Genomic DNA, 14,946 nt, shown 5'->3' with positions numbered 1-14,946 from the left:
GGGGGGCCATGGTTGTAACAACCACAAAACTAAGAAAATAACTTGCGACATATAGGCATTCAGAAGCATGCATCGAAAACGTATTTCCCTGTCTTAAACGTAGCGCCACAAAATATTAAACCGTAAACATCCCATTCATTTCCCAAAAACGAAGCACAACCATGCTTCCGGTCCGTCAACCCATGGACTTACCTACAACTTGTCACTGCCCGTAGCTAGCAAGAAAAAAAAAAATAGACATAATGCAAAACATGCACACACCACCATCCTGTTTTAGTACATACCAAAAGTACCATAAGTCTAAGTTTTAAAAAGGAAGAAAAAGACATGCATCTGCAACACTCGTAAGACCGTAGCATCACATCCGCCTACCCCCAAACAGGTTTGCAAATGGCCCCGACGCAGTACACTGGAGCTGCTTCTGTGTAAGCCAGCCAATGATGTGGTCGTCATCAGGCTGGCACATCATGACCTCCCGGTAATCAGCGTTATCCATAAGTGTAGAGGCGAAGTGGAATAACGGTGTACCAATCAGAGACGGAATACTGCTCAGTTTATGCATGCACTCGGAAATAGTGTACAGTGCTTCGTTGCCTGTCAGGTGCCTGACCGTGACCTGCTGATTCTTCGAACGGACCACATCTGTCATTCTGTTCATGCTCTCCGCAATAATAGACGCACCACTTGTTGCCTTCTTCGACTTTGAAACACTTGTTGCCTTCTTCGACTTTGAAACACTTGTTGATGGCGTCTTTCTCCGTTTTGCCTTTTCAATCGACACATGCTCCAGTGAAGGATCGGAATCCACGTCCTGTACTCCTGTTGGTATCGGATCAGCGAATGGCTGGGCTCCCAAACTACGCACTGAATCAGATGAGTCCGTAGCAGGTTCAGGAATGTTCTCTCCCGGGGTCCAATGGTGCTTCCCAGTAGCTGCTGCCCCCATGAAAACCGTCTCCAGCAAGTCACGGTGTTCCAACGTTTTCTTCCTGAACTTCGCACACACCTTGTTGATCTGCAGACATGTACATGTGTAAAAGAGGTTGACGTTATATTTCATATTCATAAATTTTATTCAAGTTGAACTAAGAAGTAAAAAATGTACTGGTAAATGAGAAATATAAAACTTGTTGGTACATGTACTTACTGATTCCATCTTGTCCCACCACTCGTCAGGTGCCTGAAACAAACCGGTGTCATAGTCAAAGCCTATCCCGGACACTCCCTTGCTTGAATCCATCAACTTCATCCACGCTTGCCACTCTTTCTTCAAGCTCATGTACTTATTCTTCAACTGTTTAAGTCCATGTTTTTTTCCTGTTTTTCTCTGAAATTTCCTTGACAAGGACTTGTACCCTGCCTGGCTGAGGACTAAGAATGGCCGATTTCCTTTACTAATCTCATTTGCAATCAACTGGAGGAAAACTCGGACTGACTTACTGTCCCATGAGGCCTTGTGGCTTAGCTGAGTTTGTGTCTCTTCAAGACTGGTTGACTTGTCACTGACAACGCCTTTGCTTTTCGAGTGGTTACGAGGCGAAGTACGTGTGGAAGCCATTACTAATGTACGGTTACAAAAGATATACATCACAAATTTGGTTGTTACATACACACACACAACAGATGACACATTAAAAACAACAAACGCAGATATATGATGCTGAAGATGAAATTTGCATATACCCATTGAAAACATTTTTTACGTACGTACACAGGTTCCATGGGAGTTAGTAGTGGACAAAAACATGATAGTTAGTATTACGGCTCCCATATGCGACAACATAATACCATCGTACTACAAACATACTAACTACATACTAACAACATATTGAAGACATACTAATGTCTTTGTACATACTAAGAACATGGTAACGGTGCTTACATACGGCACAACAAAATAACAACGACAATGCAGAGCACATACACAATGGTCTTAAGCACACGCAAGGATTGTTGAATGTCTATGACATCAGCCCGCAATTGCATGGCAATTTCATCTCCGGGTGACGCATAGCCTTGGTTCTCATGGCTTCGTTCTTCACACCAACCAATCCAACTGACACAAGGCTGATGAGTGAAAAGTATGCAACTATTAGTTTCATGGGTTGTTAATGTTCATTAAGTTATGACCGGTAAAGATTGGGTCACTCACCACAGGGCGGGGACATACAAAGTACGAACGCCCTGGATTCTTGGTGGACCTGGAAATCCTAACAATACACGGGCCATATCCACAGGCACACATTCGTCCTGGCCATGTACTGGAAGTTGCAGTTGAGGTGAACGACGCCATGCTACGATTTAATATAAAGTAAATTGACATGAATGAACATGAACACGATTACGTACTCAAATTAAGAAATCTATGTTGTAATATATTTTGATAATATATTTTATGCTAGGCAGCAAAATGGATTGGTGAGCATATATTTGTACTATATTTACGTTTTTTAATATATTTATGATAAAATTTTTTATACTTACATGTAGTCATATCTGTTTAATAAGAATTTTACACTCTTTATTGTTTTCCTCTAAATTTGTAATATATAATATTAATACATTAGTAATATCTGTCTAACATTTGTTTAAGATATATTGGACATAAACTATTTTTTTAATATATTTTTAATATAAATTTTATATATATTTTGTAATTTGTTGGTAATATATGTACATAATGTATGTAGCTTCCTTACCAAATGTAGTTCGAAAATAGTTATGGTGCTAATTAATTTATTTTTAGGAAATGAGAATTGACCCTTTCGTGTATATTTAAAAAATAAACGCAAATTAATACATCTAATCTGTAATATATTTTCAATATATATATTTTCTTTATTTAGAAAACATTTTGGAATATATTAACGATATAGTTTTTCATAATTAAATGTAGTCATATATGTTTAATAAAACTTTTACACGCTTTATTGTTTACCTCTAAATTTGTAATATATAATATTAATACATTATTAATATCTGTCAAACATTTTCGTAATATATTTTTAGTCAACTGTTATTTTTCTATATTTGTAACATAAATTTCAAATATTTTGTAATTTGTTGTTAATATATGTACATATATCTACCTTCCTTCCCTAATGTAGTAATAAAAATATTTACGGTGCTAATTAATTTATTTTTTAGAAATGAGAAATGAGCAGTTCGTCCTGAGTAAAACATATATGCAAATTAAAGACATCTAATTTGTAATTTATTTTCAACAATTTTTTTTTTTCATATTTTGAAAATATTTTTTGAAAATATGTATGATATAGTTTTTCATAATTAAATTTTGTCATATCTGTGTAATAAAAGTTTTACACGCATTTATTTTTAACTGTAATGTATTTTTAATAAACTGTTTGTTTAATATATTTGTAATATAAATATAATAAATTTTGTAATTTGGTGTTAATAGCTGTAGATAATATATGAACCTTCCTTCCCAAATTTAGTTGGAAAATAATTTTTATGTAATTAATTGATTTTCTTGAATTGAGAATTGACCATTTCGTCTTCAGTAAAAAATATACGCAAATTAATACATCTAATTTGTAATATATGTTCAACATATTTTTTGTCTCTTTTCAAAACATTTATTCATATATTCATGATAAAGTTTTTCATAATTAAATTTTTACATATATGTGTAATAAAATTTTTACAGTCTTTACCTTGTAAATCAAAATTTGTAATAAACATTTGACATATATTTTTTTAATATCTTCGTAATATATTTTTAATATATTGCGAAATTGATCCCGGTTCTCAATTTTTTTCTTTTTGGACCACAAGTGATATATATTTTTTCAGAAGTTGTTGTTAATATCTGTAACTTGTAACCCAGAGTTGGAATTATTTTTTTTATGTAATTACAAAAAATTTCACAAATGGAATTTCAGCATTACGCAACAATCAGGGCAATAGAGCATTTCACAAATGGGAATTTCTAATTTCTGTTAAGCACAAATGGGAGCCACTCAGAAATGGGAACAGCATTTCTGATAAAAAAAAAAAAAAAAAAATATGGAAGATCTGCATTTCAAACTATCCGAACAGATATTTCGAATTCAACACCAGATTTGCATTTCCGAACTTGTATATATACAAATCAGACCAACAATTTCTTCAACAGATCATATATTATATATATATATCAGACCACCAATTTGAATCAGATCATATATTATATTTATATATATATGTATATATACAAATCTGCCCCAAATTTGGTGGACGCGAACAGATTTCGAACATCAGAACAGATCTCAAAGAGGAGATTTAGGGATGACACAGATCGGTGGCCGGTCTGTGTATAATATCAGTGTAATCAACCCAATAACGACCGTGAGCCAACAGATCGGCCATGAACCGATGCTGTTATGAACATACACTACGCAGATGGGAAGAACAAACAACAAATCAAATAGGCCACAGATTCTCACCTGCAGATCGGTTTGAGTGTGCAAGAGATGGTTGTTGTTCGCGGCCGCTAGTTCAATCTCCGGTTGCGATTTGGTCTGCCAAGGTCGATCCGACCGCCTCCACTGCCTCCGTTCTTCTTCTCCTCTGCTCCGAAATGGGTGTGTATGAGCTCTAATCTGAGCGTCTGTTTGCAGAGGGACAGACTTTAGCCTCTCGGGGCAATTCGGTAAAATCGCGCGAGACAGCCTCGCCCAACACCCGCTCAATTCCGTTTTGTCGTCACTTGGCTAATTAGCCTTTTTTGTCGTTTTTTGGCTAATTTAGCCTCAATTGTCTTCCCAAACAGACGCTTTATTTAAAATCTCTAAAAATCTTGTCCCACAACTATTATAGTTTCCTTGGACAAAAGAAAGTCAAGAGTACAAACATTAAAGCCATCATTGCCTGAAAAAAAAATAAAAAAATAAAAATAAATAAATAAAAAAATAAAACCGTCACTAATAATATATTTACTAATTTGTTTAAATATTTTATTTATTATGTAATGTGGTAAATTCACAATGGTTAGTATTTATGTGAGGGACCAGGATTCTCTACAATGGTTTGCTAAATTCAATAGTTTGTGTTTAAATTTAAAACAAAAGTATGTGGTTTTAATATGTACAGTTGTAGTAAAATCTTATTGAAATTTTAGTTTGAATTGTTTGATTATGTATTTTGCTGACATGTCTTTTCATGATAAATAATATAGTAAAGTTATTGTATAAAATTTATGACATAAACACCAAATAAGTCTAGTATTGTAAATATACATCATGACATAGCAAACAAAACAAAGTAAAAAGTGTAATAATGAATCTTAATTTTACTATAACACCCTACCTGTTTGGTAATTATTTCATTTTCAGTTTTCAATTTATATTTATAAAAATTTTAAAAATTGTCATAAAAGCTTATTGGATAATTTTTTGGGGTTATAAATGATTGTTTCAGTTTATAAATTTAAAAAAAAAATGTAAATTCAAAAAATGGGTTTATGTTGATTTTTAATCAGAAATTTAAATATGTGGCTAACAATTTTTTTTTCCAACTATTTTTGTTTCAAATAATTTTTTTCAAATAATTTTTTTTAATTAATTTTTTTTTTTAATTATAATGTGTATGATCCCATTGTCATAAATAATAAAAAATAAATATAAATATTTTAGATTTGAACGAACATATTTTTAGTTAATGTTTTAAAATTTTTCAAAAATTTTATTCAAACCAAACACGTTTGTAGTTCATGTTTTTCTAAAAATAATAAAAAATCAATTTATAAAATTTTTGTAAATAAAAACCAAAACGTAAACGTTACCAAACGCTATTCGCAAAAAACCAATGGACGAGAAAGTTAAAGGCTCTCCTTAGTGCATTTTTTATTTTATTTTTTTTGTTGCATAAAAGTTCACAACTTAAAAAATAATAATTTACCTTTATATTTTTTTTCCAAATGTTTATTTGTTAGAATTAAATTATAACTAAAAGGGTCATCGTTAATTTAACTGAAGGGGTCGCCACTATTCCATTAGTTCAAACTCCTATCGTTCCCCTATCCACACCATAAGATATGACTATAAGGCTATTAAGCCGAATCCAAGGTTTAATTTAAAAGTAAAAGTTAAAGGTATGAATTTTTCATAAGTTCATCAACCTTTTCTTTTAGTTTGTTTGAATTATATTTTTATCCCATAAGTAAAAGTTAGGGAGACTTATTTATAAGTCATTTTTCAGATATTTATGGTAGGCTAAGTTCTGTGTAATTTCTTATAGAGTCTCAAATCCTATTTAGATAAGAATGCATTACACAAGATCCTATAAAAACGTAACGTGACGTGACACTTACATAAACGTAACGTAACGTGACACCTACATAAACGTAATGTAACGTGACACCTATATAAACGTAACGTGACGCGTCACGTTACGTTTCGCATACTTAATGAATTTTTATTTTTTTAAATTGAATGTGAAAATGTTACTGATTTATGTTGGTGTCACGTTACGTTTCATATAAATATGATCTATGGCAACATTCACTTGGAAACATTCAATTTCCTATATAGGAAATTGAATGTTGTCATAGATCATATGTGTCACGTTACGTTAAGTTATATAGGAAATTGAATGTGTCCATAGATTATAGGTGTCACGTTACGTTACGTTTATGTAGATATAGGAAATTGAATGTGTCTATAGATCATAGGTGTCACGTTACGTTTATGTAGGTGTCACGTTACGTTACGTTTATATAGATATGATATAGAAAATTGCATGTTACCATAGATCATAAGTGTCACGTTACGTTTATGTAGGTGTCACGTTACGTATAGGTGCCATGTTACGTTTATGTAGGTGTCACGTTACGCTACGTTTATATAAATATGATTTATGGTAACATTCAATTTCCTATATATGATTTTACTATTATTTATGATATTAACAACTAATATTGAAGGTAAATGTGTCAACAAACTTTCCACAGGACTTATGGGAATATAAGTTTTTTAGTAGGATTATATGTAGCATAACTCTCCCTAATAGGACTTATAAATAATTTTTCCTAAAACGTATACCATTTTTAAAATAAAAATAAAAAAATTAGATAAGAAAATCCATAAATAACATCATTAAACTGCACCAAATAAAACAAAACGCAAGTGTCGATGGATGATACATGTAAATTAGCGAGCACACATCAAAATAGGGTAAATTATACTATTTTTTTCTTTTTAATTTGACTCAAAATTTACTTTACTTGTTAATATTTCAATTAAAACAATGATAATTCTAAATTATAAGTCGAATTTTAATTTTCTCCTACAGCCCAAAGACGTGTCAAAGAATCATGAATTTTAACTGTTAATTTTTTTATTATTATTATTATTTGCATGTACTCATGCGAGTAACATAGGTTAAAAAATTGTTAATTTTAATGTTCAATTTGGAAGGAAAAATTAAATTGAAATTGAACTTAATATATAAGGTTAACATTGTTCAAATAATAAATACCAAAATAAAATTTTGATCAGGCAACTGTGTAGAGATCAAAAGTGTACTTTACTCATCAAAATAATAATAATGGAAAGAAAAAAAAAAGAAGGTATATATATAAATATATATATATATATATATATTTTTGATATGTAGGTTATCCTAGGTCAACTTGCACGTACCAGACTAATTTTCTATAACCTGAATAGGCCTTCTGAAATAATTTAATTCCTTGCGGTCCGTAGTGCCTGTTTGGTAGAGTTTATTTTCAGCTTAAATATACTTATAGCTTAAAATAAGTGATTTTGGAGTGTTTGATATAGCTTTTCAGAGATGGATTATAGCTTATTTTAAGTGATTTTCAGCTTAAATCTGTAAAGATGGCTGAGAGGTGCTTTTTGAAATAGCTTAAGCGAACAACTGAGTTTTAAGGGACGCAATGACTTAAATGCCCCTCAGATACTTCAAATATTACCAAAAAATCAATATATAAACCCACACCAAACACTGTTCACTTCCTCAGAGAGAGAGAGAGAGAGCTCTAGTTTATGCCACTGGAAATCGCCTCTCACTCACACACACACACTCTCTCTCTGAAACCATATCACGGTCTGAAAAATGGTGACAATGATGATGACGATCGACGGTGTGACGATCTGACGAGCTCGTTCGCTCTCTTCCTCTCTTCACGATTGCGACAGAGAACGAGCTTGAGCTTTCTCTCTCTCTCTGTCTCTCTCTGTCTCTCTCTTCGCGATTGCAGCTAGGGTTTTGCAGGGGCTTCTGGGAGTGGGATAAGGAAGAGAAGAAGAAGAAGGGGGTTGTCGGTTAGGGTTTCTTGCGAACCACCGACAGTGGCTAAGGTTTTGCATAATTGTAATGAAAAAAAAAAAACACAATTTATTTTAATTAACTTCCATTTAATTTTAAAAAAAATTATTTCAATTAATATTGATATAAATTCTACAATTTATATCCATTAAATAAGTTGCACAATTTATTTCACAATTAATATTGATATAAATTGCACAATTTAAATAAAGAAATAAATTGCACAATTTATTTCAATTAATATTGATATAAATTTATTTCAATTAATATTGATATAAATTTATTTCAATTAAATAATTTCTATTAAAAGAATTTTATATTGATACAAAATTCTTTGGTATTGTAATAAAAAATAAAAAATAAAAACAATTGTTGCTAATTGATATTAATGAAAAAAATGAAATAACTCTTATTAAATGAAATATAAAAAAATGTGTTAATCATATTATTTAATTTTGATGATGTCTAAAATATATTAGTTAATATACATATTATTTGACACAAATTATTATCTTTTTAAAATATATATATTTGTTAAATATTATTTAAATAAAATAATATTATCTTTTTAAAATATATATGTTAAATATTATTTTAAATATTTTCAAAAACTTTACTATTCACTTTTTGAAAAATAGGGTTAATTACTATTTATCTTTTGACAAATCGATTAATTATATTATTTTGACAAAAATGATTATTTTAAATATTTTCAAAAACTTTACTATTCACTTTTTGAAAAATAGGGTTAGTTACTATTCATCTTTTGACAAATCGATTAATTATATTATTTTGACAAAAATGATTGATTGGTTGTATTATTTTGACAAATTTGATATTTATGGGTTGTCTTATTTTGACAAAATTAATATGGAGTGGTAAAATATTTAGTATAAAATCTTTACAACATATACAATATTTTAAAGAGGACATATATTTTCAGATCCATCATAAATATTATTTATAGAGATTTTTCTGTATGCAAAATTTTGATTAGAATTTATATAACATCATATGCAGAATACATCACGTGCGCTATTAAATTTTTTACACTACATTGATTATATTATATTATAATCAAACAAGAAGAAAAAGATGGAGTTATGTATATATGTATATATATATATATATATATTATAAACTAGATGGAGAAAATTATTTGTTTGTTTGAAAGTTGTGAACTTTGTATTAAATTGTCTACAAAAACGGTGGCTCCATGTTTGAAAAAAAACAAGAAGAAAAAAATCAATCTTATTTTTATCTTTTTAATTCTTATCATTTGCTGACTATTTAAATTTAAGGAGTGTGCTTATGTAAGCAATGACATCAAGAGCCTGCTTATGTAAGCGATGACATCAGGAGCGTGCTTATGTAAGCGATGACGTCAGGAGCGTGCTTATGTAAGCCATGACGTCAGCAAGGAGCGTCCAACGGGTATATTTTTGTGTATAAATAGAGGTGTTGGATGTGGAAAAAAAATCAAGAACTTGAAGAGAAAATATTTCTGTGAGCTCCAAAATTCTGAGTATTCTGCTCTTTCACTTTCAGATCTAAGTCTAGCTTTTGTTCTTACACTTTCATATCTACTCTTTGTGAGAGAATTATTGTAAAAGTGGGTTCAATTACCACTTATTCTTATTCCTTATTTTTGTGAGAGATTTTGTAAGGGTAAGGCATTTATTGTTGAGTGAGACTCAATAGATAAGAGTAAGTCCTGTGCCAAATCCACAAGCTTGGTGGTGTATTTATTCAATTGATAGTAAAGAAATTCTCAAGGAGGTTCCTTGGGGAGTGGACGTAGGCCTGGCGTGCCGAACCACTATAAATCGCAGTGTTTGATTTTCTCTCTCTATCTCTTCTACTTTTATATTGATAATTATTATTCTGTTTTTTTTATTAAAATTCTGAATATTGTGTTATTTTTAATATTGTGAAATTTTTAATAACCCAATTCACCCCCCTCTTGGGTTGCCTATCTGGGATAACAATTGGTATCAGAGCCTAGACTCTAGTTTTTGTGATTTAACCGTCTCAGAGTAGATCATGGCAACCCCTAGTTATTCCTTACCCGAGGGACAAGCATCTAATAGGCCACCTCTATTTAGCGGCACAAATTTTAGCTATTGGAAAACTAGGATGACCATACATATTCAATCTAATGATTATGAATGTTGGAAAATTATTTGTAATGGTCCAAAAATTCCTACCAAAACTATAGATGGACTTAGGGTACCAAAACCTGAAAATGAGTGGGATGAATCAGATACTAGAATGGCCCAAATTAATGTCAAAGCTACAAACATGTTGTACTGTGCTTTAGATGCCAACGAGTTCAATAGAATTTCCACATGTAAAACCGCTAAAGAAATTTGGGACAAGCTTATAGTGACTCATGAGGGAACCGAACAAGTTAAAGAATCTAGAGTCAGTTTGCTAGTCCATAATTATGAACTTTTTAAAATGAAGCCTGATGAAACTATTCTTCAAATGTTTACTCGTTTTACTGATATTATTAATGGTTTAACTTCTCTTGGCAAAATATATACTAATGCTGAAATTGTAAGAAAAGTGCTTAGGTCATTGCCAAAAAGTTGGGAGACAAAAGTCATTGCCATTACCGAAGCCAAGGATTTATCAAAGCTAAGTCTAGATGAGTTAATGGGATCTCTCTTAACTCATGAGCTCATAATGCAAGAAGAAAAGGAAGAGGAGGACAACAACAAGAAGAAAGGAATAGCTTTCAAATCCACCTCGAAACATCAAGAGGATAAGGAAGATGATTCAGATGAGGATGAGGAAATGGCATTCATCACTAGAAAGTTCCAAAGGTTTGTGAGAAAGAAACAAGGTGTACGAAATTTTTTCAGAAAAGACTTCAACAACAGGGATTTTCAAAGAGGAGAAAATCACAAAAAATCTGAAGTAACCTGCTATGAATGCAACAAACCTGGACACTACAAATCAGAATGTCCAGAACTTAAGAAAAAATTCAAGAATGACAAAAAGAAAGCTATGATTGCAGCATGGGGAGAAGATAGTGATGAAAGCGACACAGAAACTGAAGTTTGCAAAAATGAGGTTGCTAACCTATGTTTAATGGCACTTGGAAATGAAAATGAGGTAAATGACGAATCTTTTACATTTGATGAATTACAATTAGCTTTTGATGAATTACATGCAGAATTTAAGAAACTTAGTTTGAAAAATAATTGTCAAAAGAAAGTAATTTCAAGTTTATCAAAAGAAAATGAATCATTGACTTCCAAGATAAATGTTTTAGAAAATGAAGCCATGAAAATAAAAAAGGAAAATGAGATTTTAACTCAAAAAGAGTCTTCAATTTCTGAAAAACATTTAGTTGTATTGCAAAAAGAAAACGAGTCTTTAAAAAATGAGCAAATTATTTTAAAAGAAAATATTGAAGACTTGAAAACTACTCTTTCAAAGTTCACTCAAGGTAGAGAGACTTTAGATAAAATTCTTAAAAATCAAAACCGTACTTTTGGTAGAGCCGGAATTGGATATAAACCTTTTTCAAAAATAAAAACTGCCAAAAATGGTTTTGTATATGCATCTTCTAATCACTCTCATCTCACATGTCATTTTTGTGGAACAAAAGGTCATATTTCACCTTCATGTCCTATTAAAAGAAATCCTTTTGCTAAAATAAAAAAGATGTGGGTTCCTAAGGATATCTCAAGGATATCAAATTCTAACTTTTATGGACCCAAGAAAAAATGGGTACCAATAGATAAATCAAATTTTTGTAGGTATGTTTCAAGACAAAATCCAGTAACGATAGATGGTATCTCGACAGTGCATGTTCGAGGCACATGACTGGAAATAAAGCTATGTTCGCCACACTCCAACCAAAGGATGGCGGATATGTGACTTTTGGCGACAATAGCAAGGGTAAAATCATTGGTGTAGGAAGTATTGGTAAAAATCCCTCTCCTATTATTGGAAATGTTTTATTTGTTGAAGGTTTAAAACATAACTTGCTTAGTATTAGTCAATTATGTGATAAAGGTTATAGAGTTATTTTTGAGAAAACTCATTGCACTATTGAAAATACCTTAGAAAACAAAACTTTATTTGTAGGTTATAGACATGAGAATGTATATGTGTTTGATTTACATGATTTATCTTCTCATTTTAACATTAAATGTTTATCTGCTATAAATGATAATGGTTGGCTTTGGCATAGAAGATTAGGACATGCTCATTTTGATTTAATTTCCAAACTTTCAAAAAATGAGTTAGTCATAGGTTTACCAAAAATTATTTTTGAAAAAGATAAACTTTGTGATGCATGTCAATTTGGAAAACAAACTAGAATTTCTTTTAAATCCAAAAATATCGTTTCAACTACTAGACCGCTTCAACTCTTGCATATTGATCTATTCGGACCATCTAGAACATTAAGTTTAGGAGGAAAATCTTATGCCCTTGTTTGTGTTGATGATTACACTAGATATACATGGGTATTATTTTTAACACACAAAAATGAAGCTTTTTATAATTTCTCAAAACTTTGTAAAAGAATTCAAAATGAGAAAAATCTTAATATTTGTAGTATTAGAAGTGACCATGGTAGAGAATTTGAAAATGATGATTTTATTAAGTTTTGTGATGACTTAGGAATAGATCATAATTTCTCAGCCCCTAGGACTCCTCAACAAAACGGTGTGGTTGAAAGAAAAAATAGAACTCTTGAAGAAATGGCTCGTACTATGCTTTGTGAAAATAATTTGCCTAAATATTTTTGGGCGGAAGCTGTAAACACTGCATGCTATGTTATAAACCGTGCCATGATTAGACCTATTCTTAAGAAAACTCCTTACGAACTTTGGAAAGGTAGAAAACCTAATATTAGTCACTTGCGTGCTTTTGGTTGTAAATGCTTTGTATTAAATAACAATAAAGATAATTTAGGAAAATTTGATGCTAAATCAGATGAAGCTATATTTCTTGGTTATTCTATGTCTAGTAAAGCTTATAGAGTATTTAATAAAAGAACTCTACTTGTTGAAGAATCTGTGCATGTTGTTTTTGATGAATCTAACGATATTATTTCCAAGAATCTTTTAAGTAATGATATTGTAGAAAATCAACCAAGCATGGAGAGTATTTATAAAAAGGAAAATGAAGAAAATCCATTACGTAAACATGACGAAGAAATGACAATGGAGAATCTTCAAGAAATATATGTTCTTCCAGAAAATGACTCAAATCTACCAAAAGAATGGAAGTATGCTCATGGCCACCCCAAAGACCTCATCATAGGTGATGCGGCGGAAGGTATAAAAACTCGTTCCTCTGTTAGAAATATTTGTGGTAACTTGGCATTTGTTTCACAAATTGAACCAAAATCATTTTTAGAAGCTGAAAATGATGAAAACTGGATTTTAGCAATGCAAGAAGAATTAAATCAATTTGAAAGAAATGAAGTTTGGTTTTTGACCCTTCGACCTAAGGATCATCCCGTTATTGGTACAAAATGGGTTTTTCGAAATAAAATGGACGAATCTGGAGTTGTTACTAGAAATAAAGCTAGATTAGTAGCTCAAGGCTATAATCAAGAAGAGGGAATTGATTTTGATGAAACTTTTGCACCAGTTGCTAGACTTGAAGCTATTAGAATGTTACTTGCTTTTGCATGTTTTAAAGATTTTAAATTATATCAAATGGATGTTAAACGTGCTTTTTTAAATGGGTACATTTCGGAGGAAGTCTATGTTGAACAACCTCCCGGTTTTGAAAATCATAAATACCCGGATCATGTTTTCAAACTTTCAAAAGCCTTATATGGCTTGAAACAAGCTCCTAGAGCATGGTATGAAAGATTGAGTAATTTTCTACTTAACAAAGGTTTTTGTAGAGGAAAAATTGATACAACACTTTTTATAAAAATCAAAAAGGAAGATATGCTAATCGTTCAAATTTATGTTGATGATATCATTTTTGGTGCTACTAATGAAAATTTGTGCAAAGAGTTTGCTAAAGACATGCAGGGTGAGTTTGAAATGAGTATGATGGGGGAATTAAATTACTTCCTTGGTCTACAAATTAAACAAACTAATGATGGAATCCATTTAAATCAAACGAAATATATCAAAGATCTACTCAAAAGGTTTGAAATGGAATCATCAAAGCCTGCAGCAACTCCAATGAGCACATCGATAAAAATCGACAAAGATGAGCAAGGTAAACCCGTAGATGAGAAGAAATATCGAGGTATAATTGGTTCTTTACTTTATCTTACTGCAAGTAGGCCCGACATAATGTTTAGTGTTTGTATGTGTGCACGTTTTCAATCCGCACCGAAAGAGTCACACATCATCGCAGTCAAACGCATTTTCAGATATCTTGTCGGCACTCAAAATTTGGGATTATGGTATCCTAAGGGAACCACCTTTGAACTTTTTGGTTACTCAGATGCCGACTTTGCGGGATGTAGACTTGACCGCAAAAGCACTAGTGGCACTTGTCATTTTTTTGGACACTCATTCACCTCTTGGTTTTGCAAAAAACAAAACTCAGTGGCTTTGTCAACTGCTGAAGCAGAATACATTGCCGCCGCTGGGTGTTGTGCACAATTGCTTTGGATGAAACAACAACTTCAAGATTTTGGACTTCACTATGATCATATTC

The 14,946-nt window shown here is 31.5% G+C and overlaps 1 protein-coding gene across 1 annotated transcript; it reads right to left on the bottom strand.

The window, feature by feature from the left end:
* Positions 1-358: 358 nt before the first annotated feature.
* On the bottom strand, positions 359-1,558 carry LOC145800489 (L10-interacting MYB domain-containing protein-like). Its single transcript, XM_082890176.1, has 2 exons — positions 1,148-1,558; positions 359-1,015 (listed from the first exon to the last, which is right to left on the bottom strand). The coding sequence occupies exons 1-2, from the start codon at positions 1,556-1,558 to the stop codon at positions 359-361; spliced, it is 1,068 nt and encodes a 355-aa protein (XP_082746302.1).
* Between the last annotated feature and the right edge of the window lie 13,388 nt (positions 1,559-14,946).

This window comes from Camellia sinensis, chromosome 10 (assembly GCF_055761805.1).
Source record: "Camellia sinensis isolate YWXY chromosome 10, ASM5576180v1, whole genome shotgun sequence".
Classification (NCBI taxonomy): domain Eukaryota; kingdom Viridiplantae; phylum Streptophyta; class Magnoliopsida; order Ericales; family Theaceae; genus Camellia; species Camellia sinensis.
This window is presented reverse-complemented; position numbering and strand designations above follow the sequence as displayed.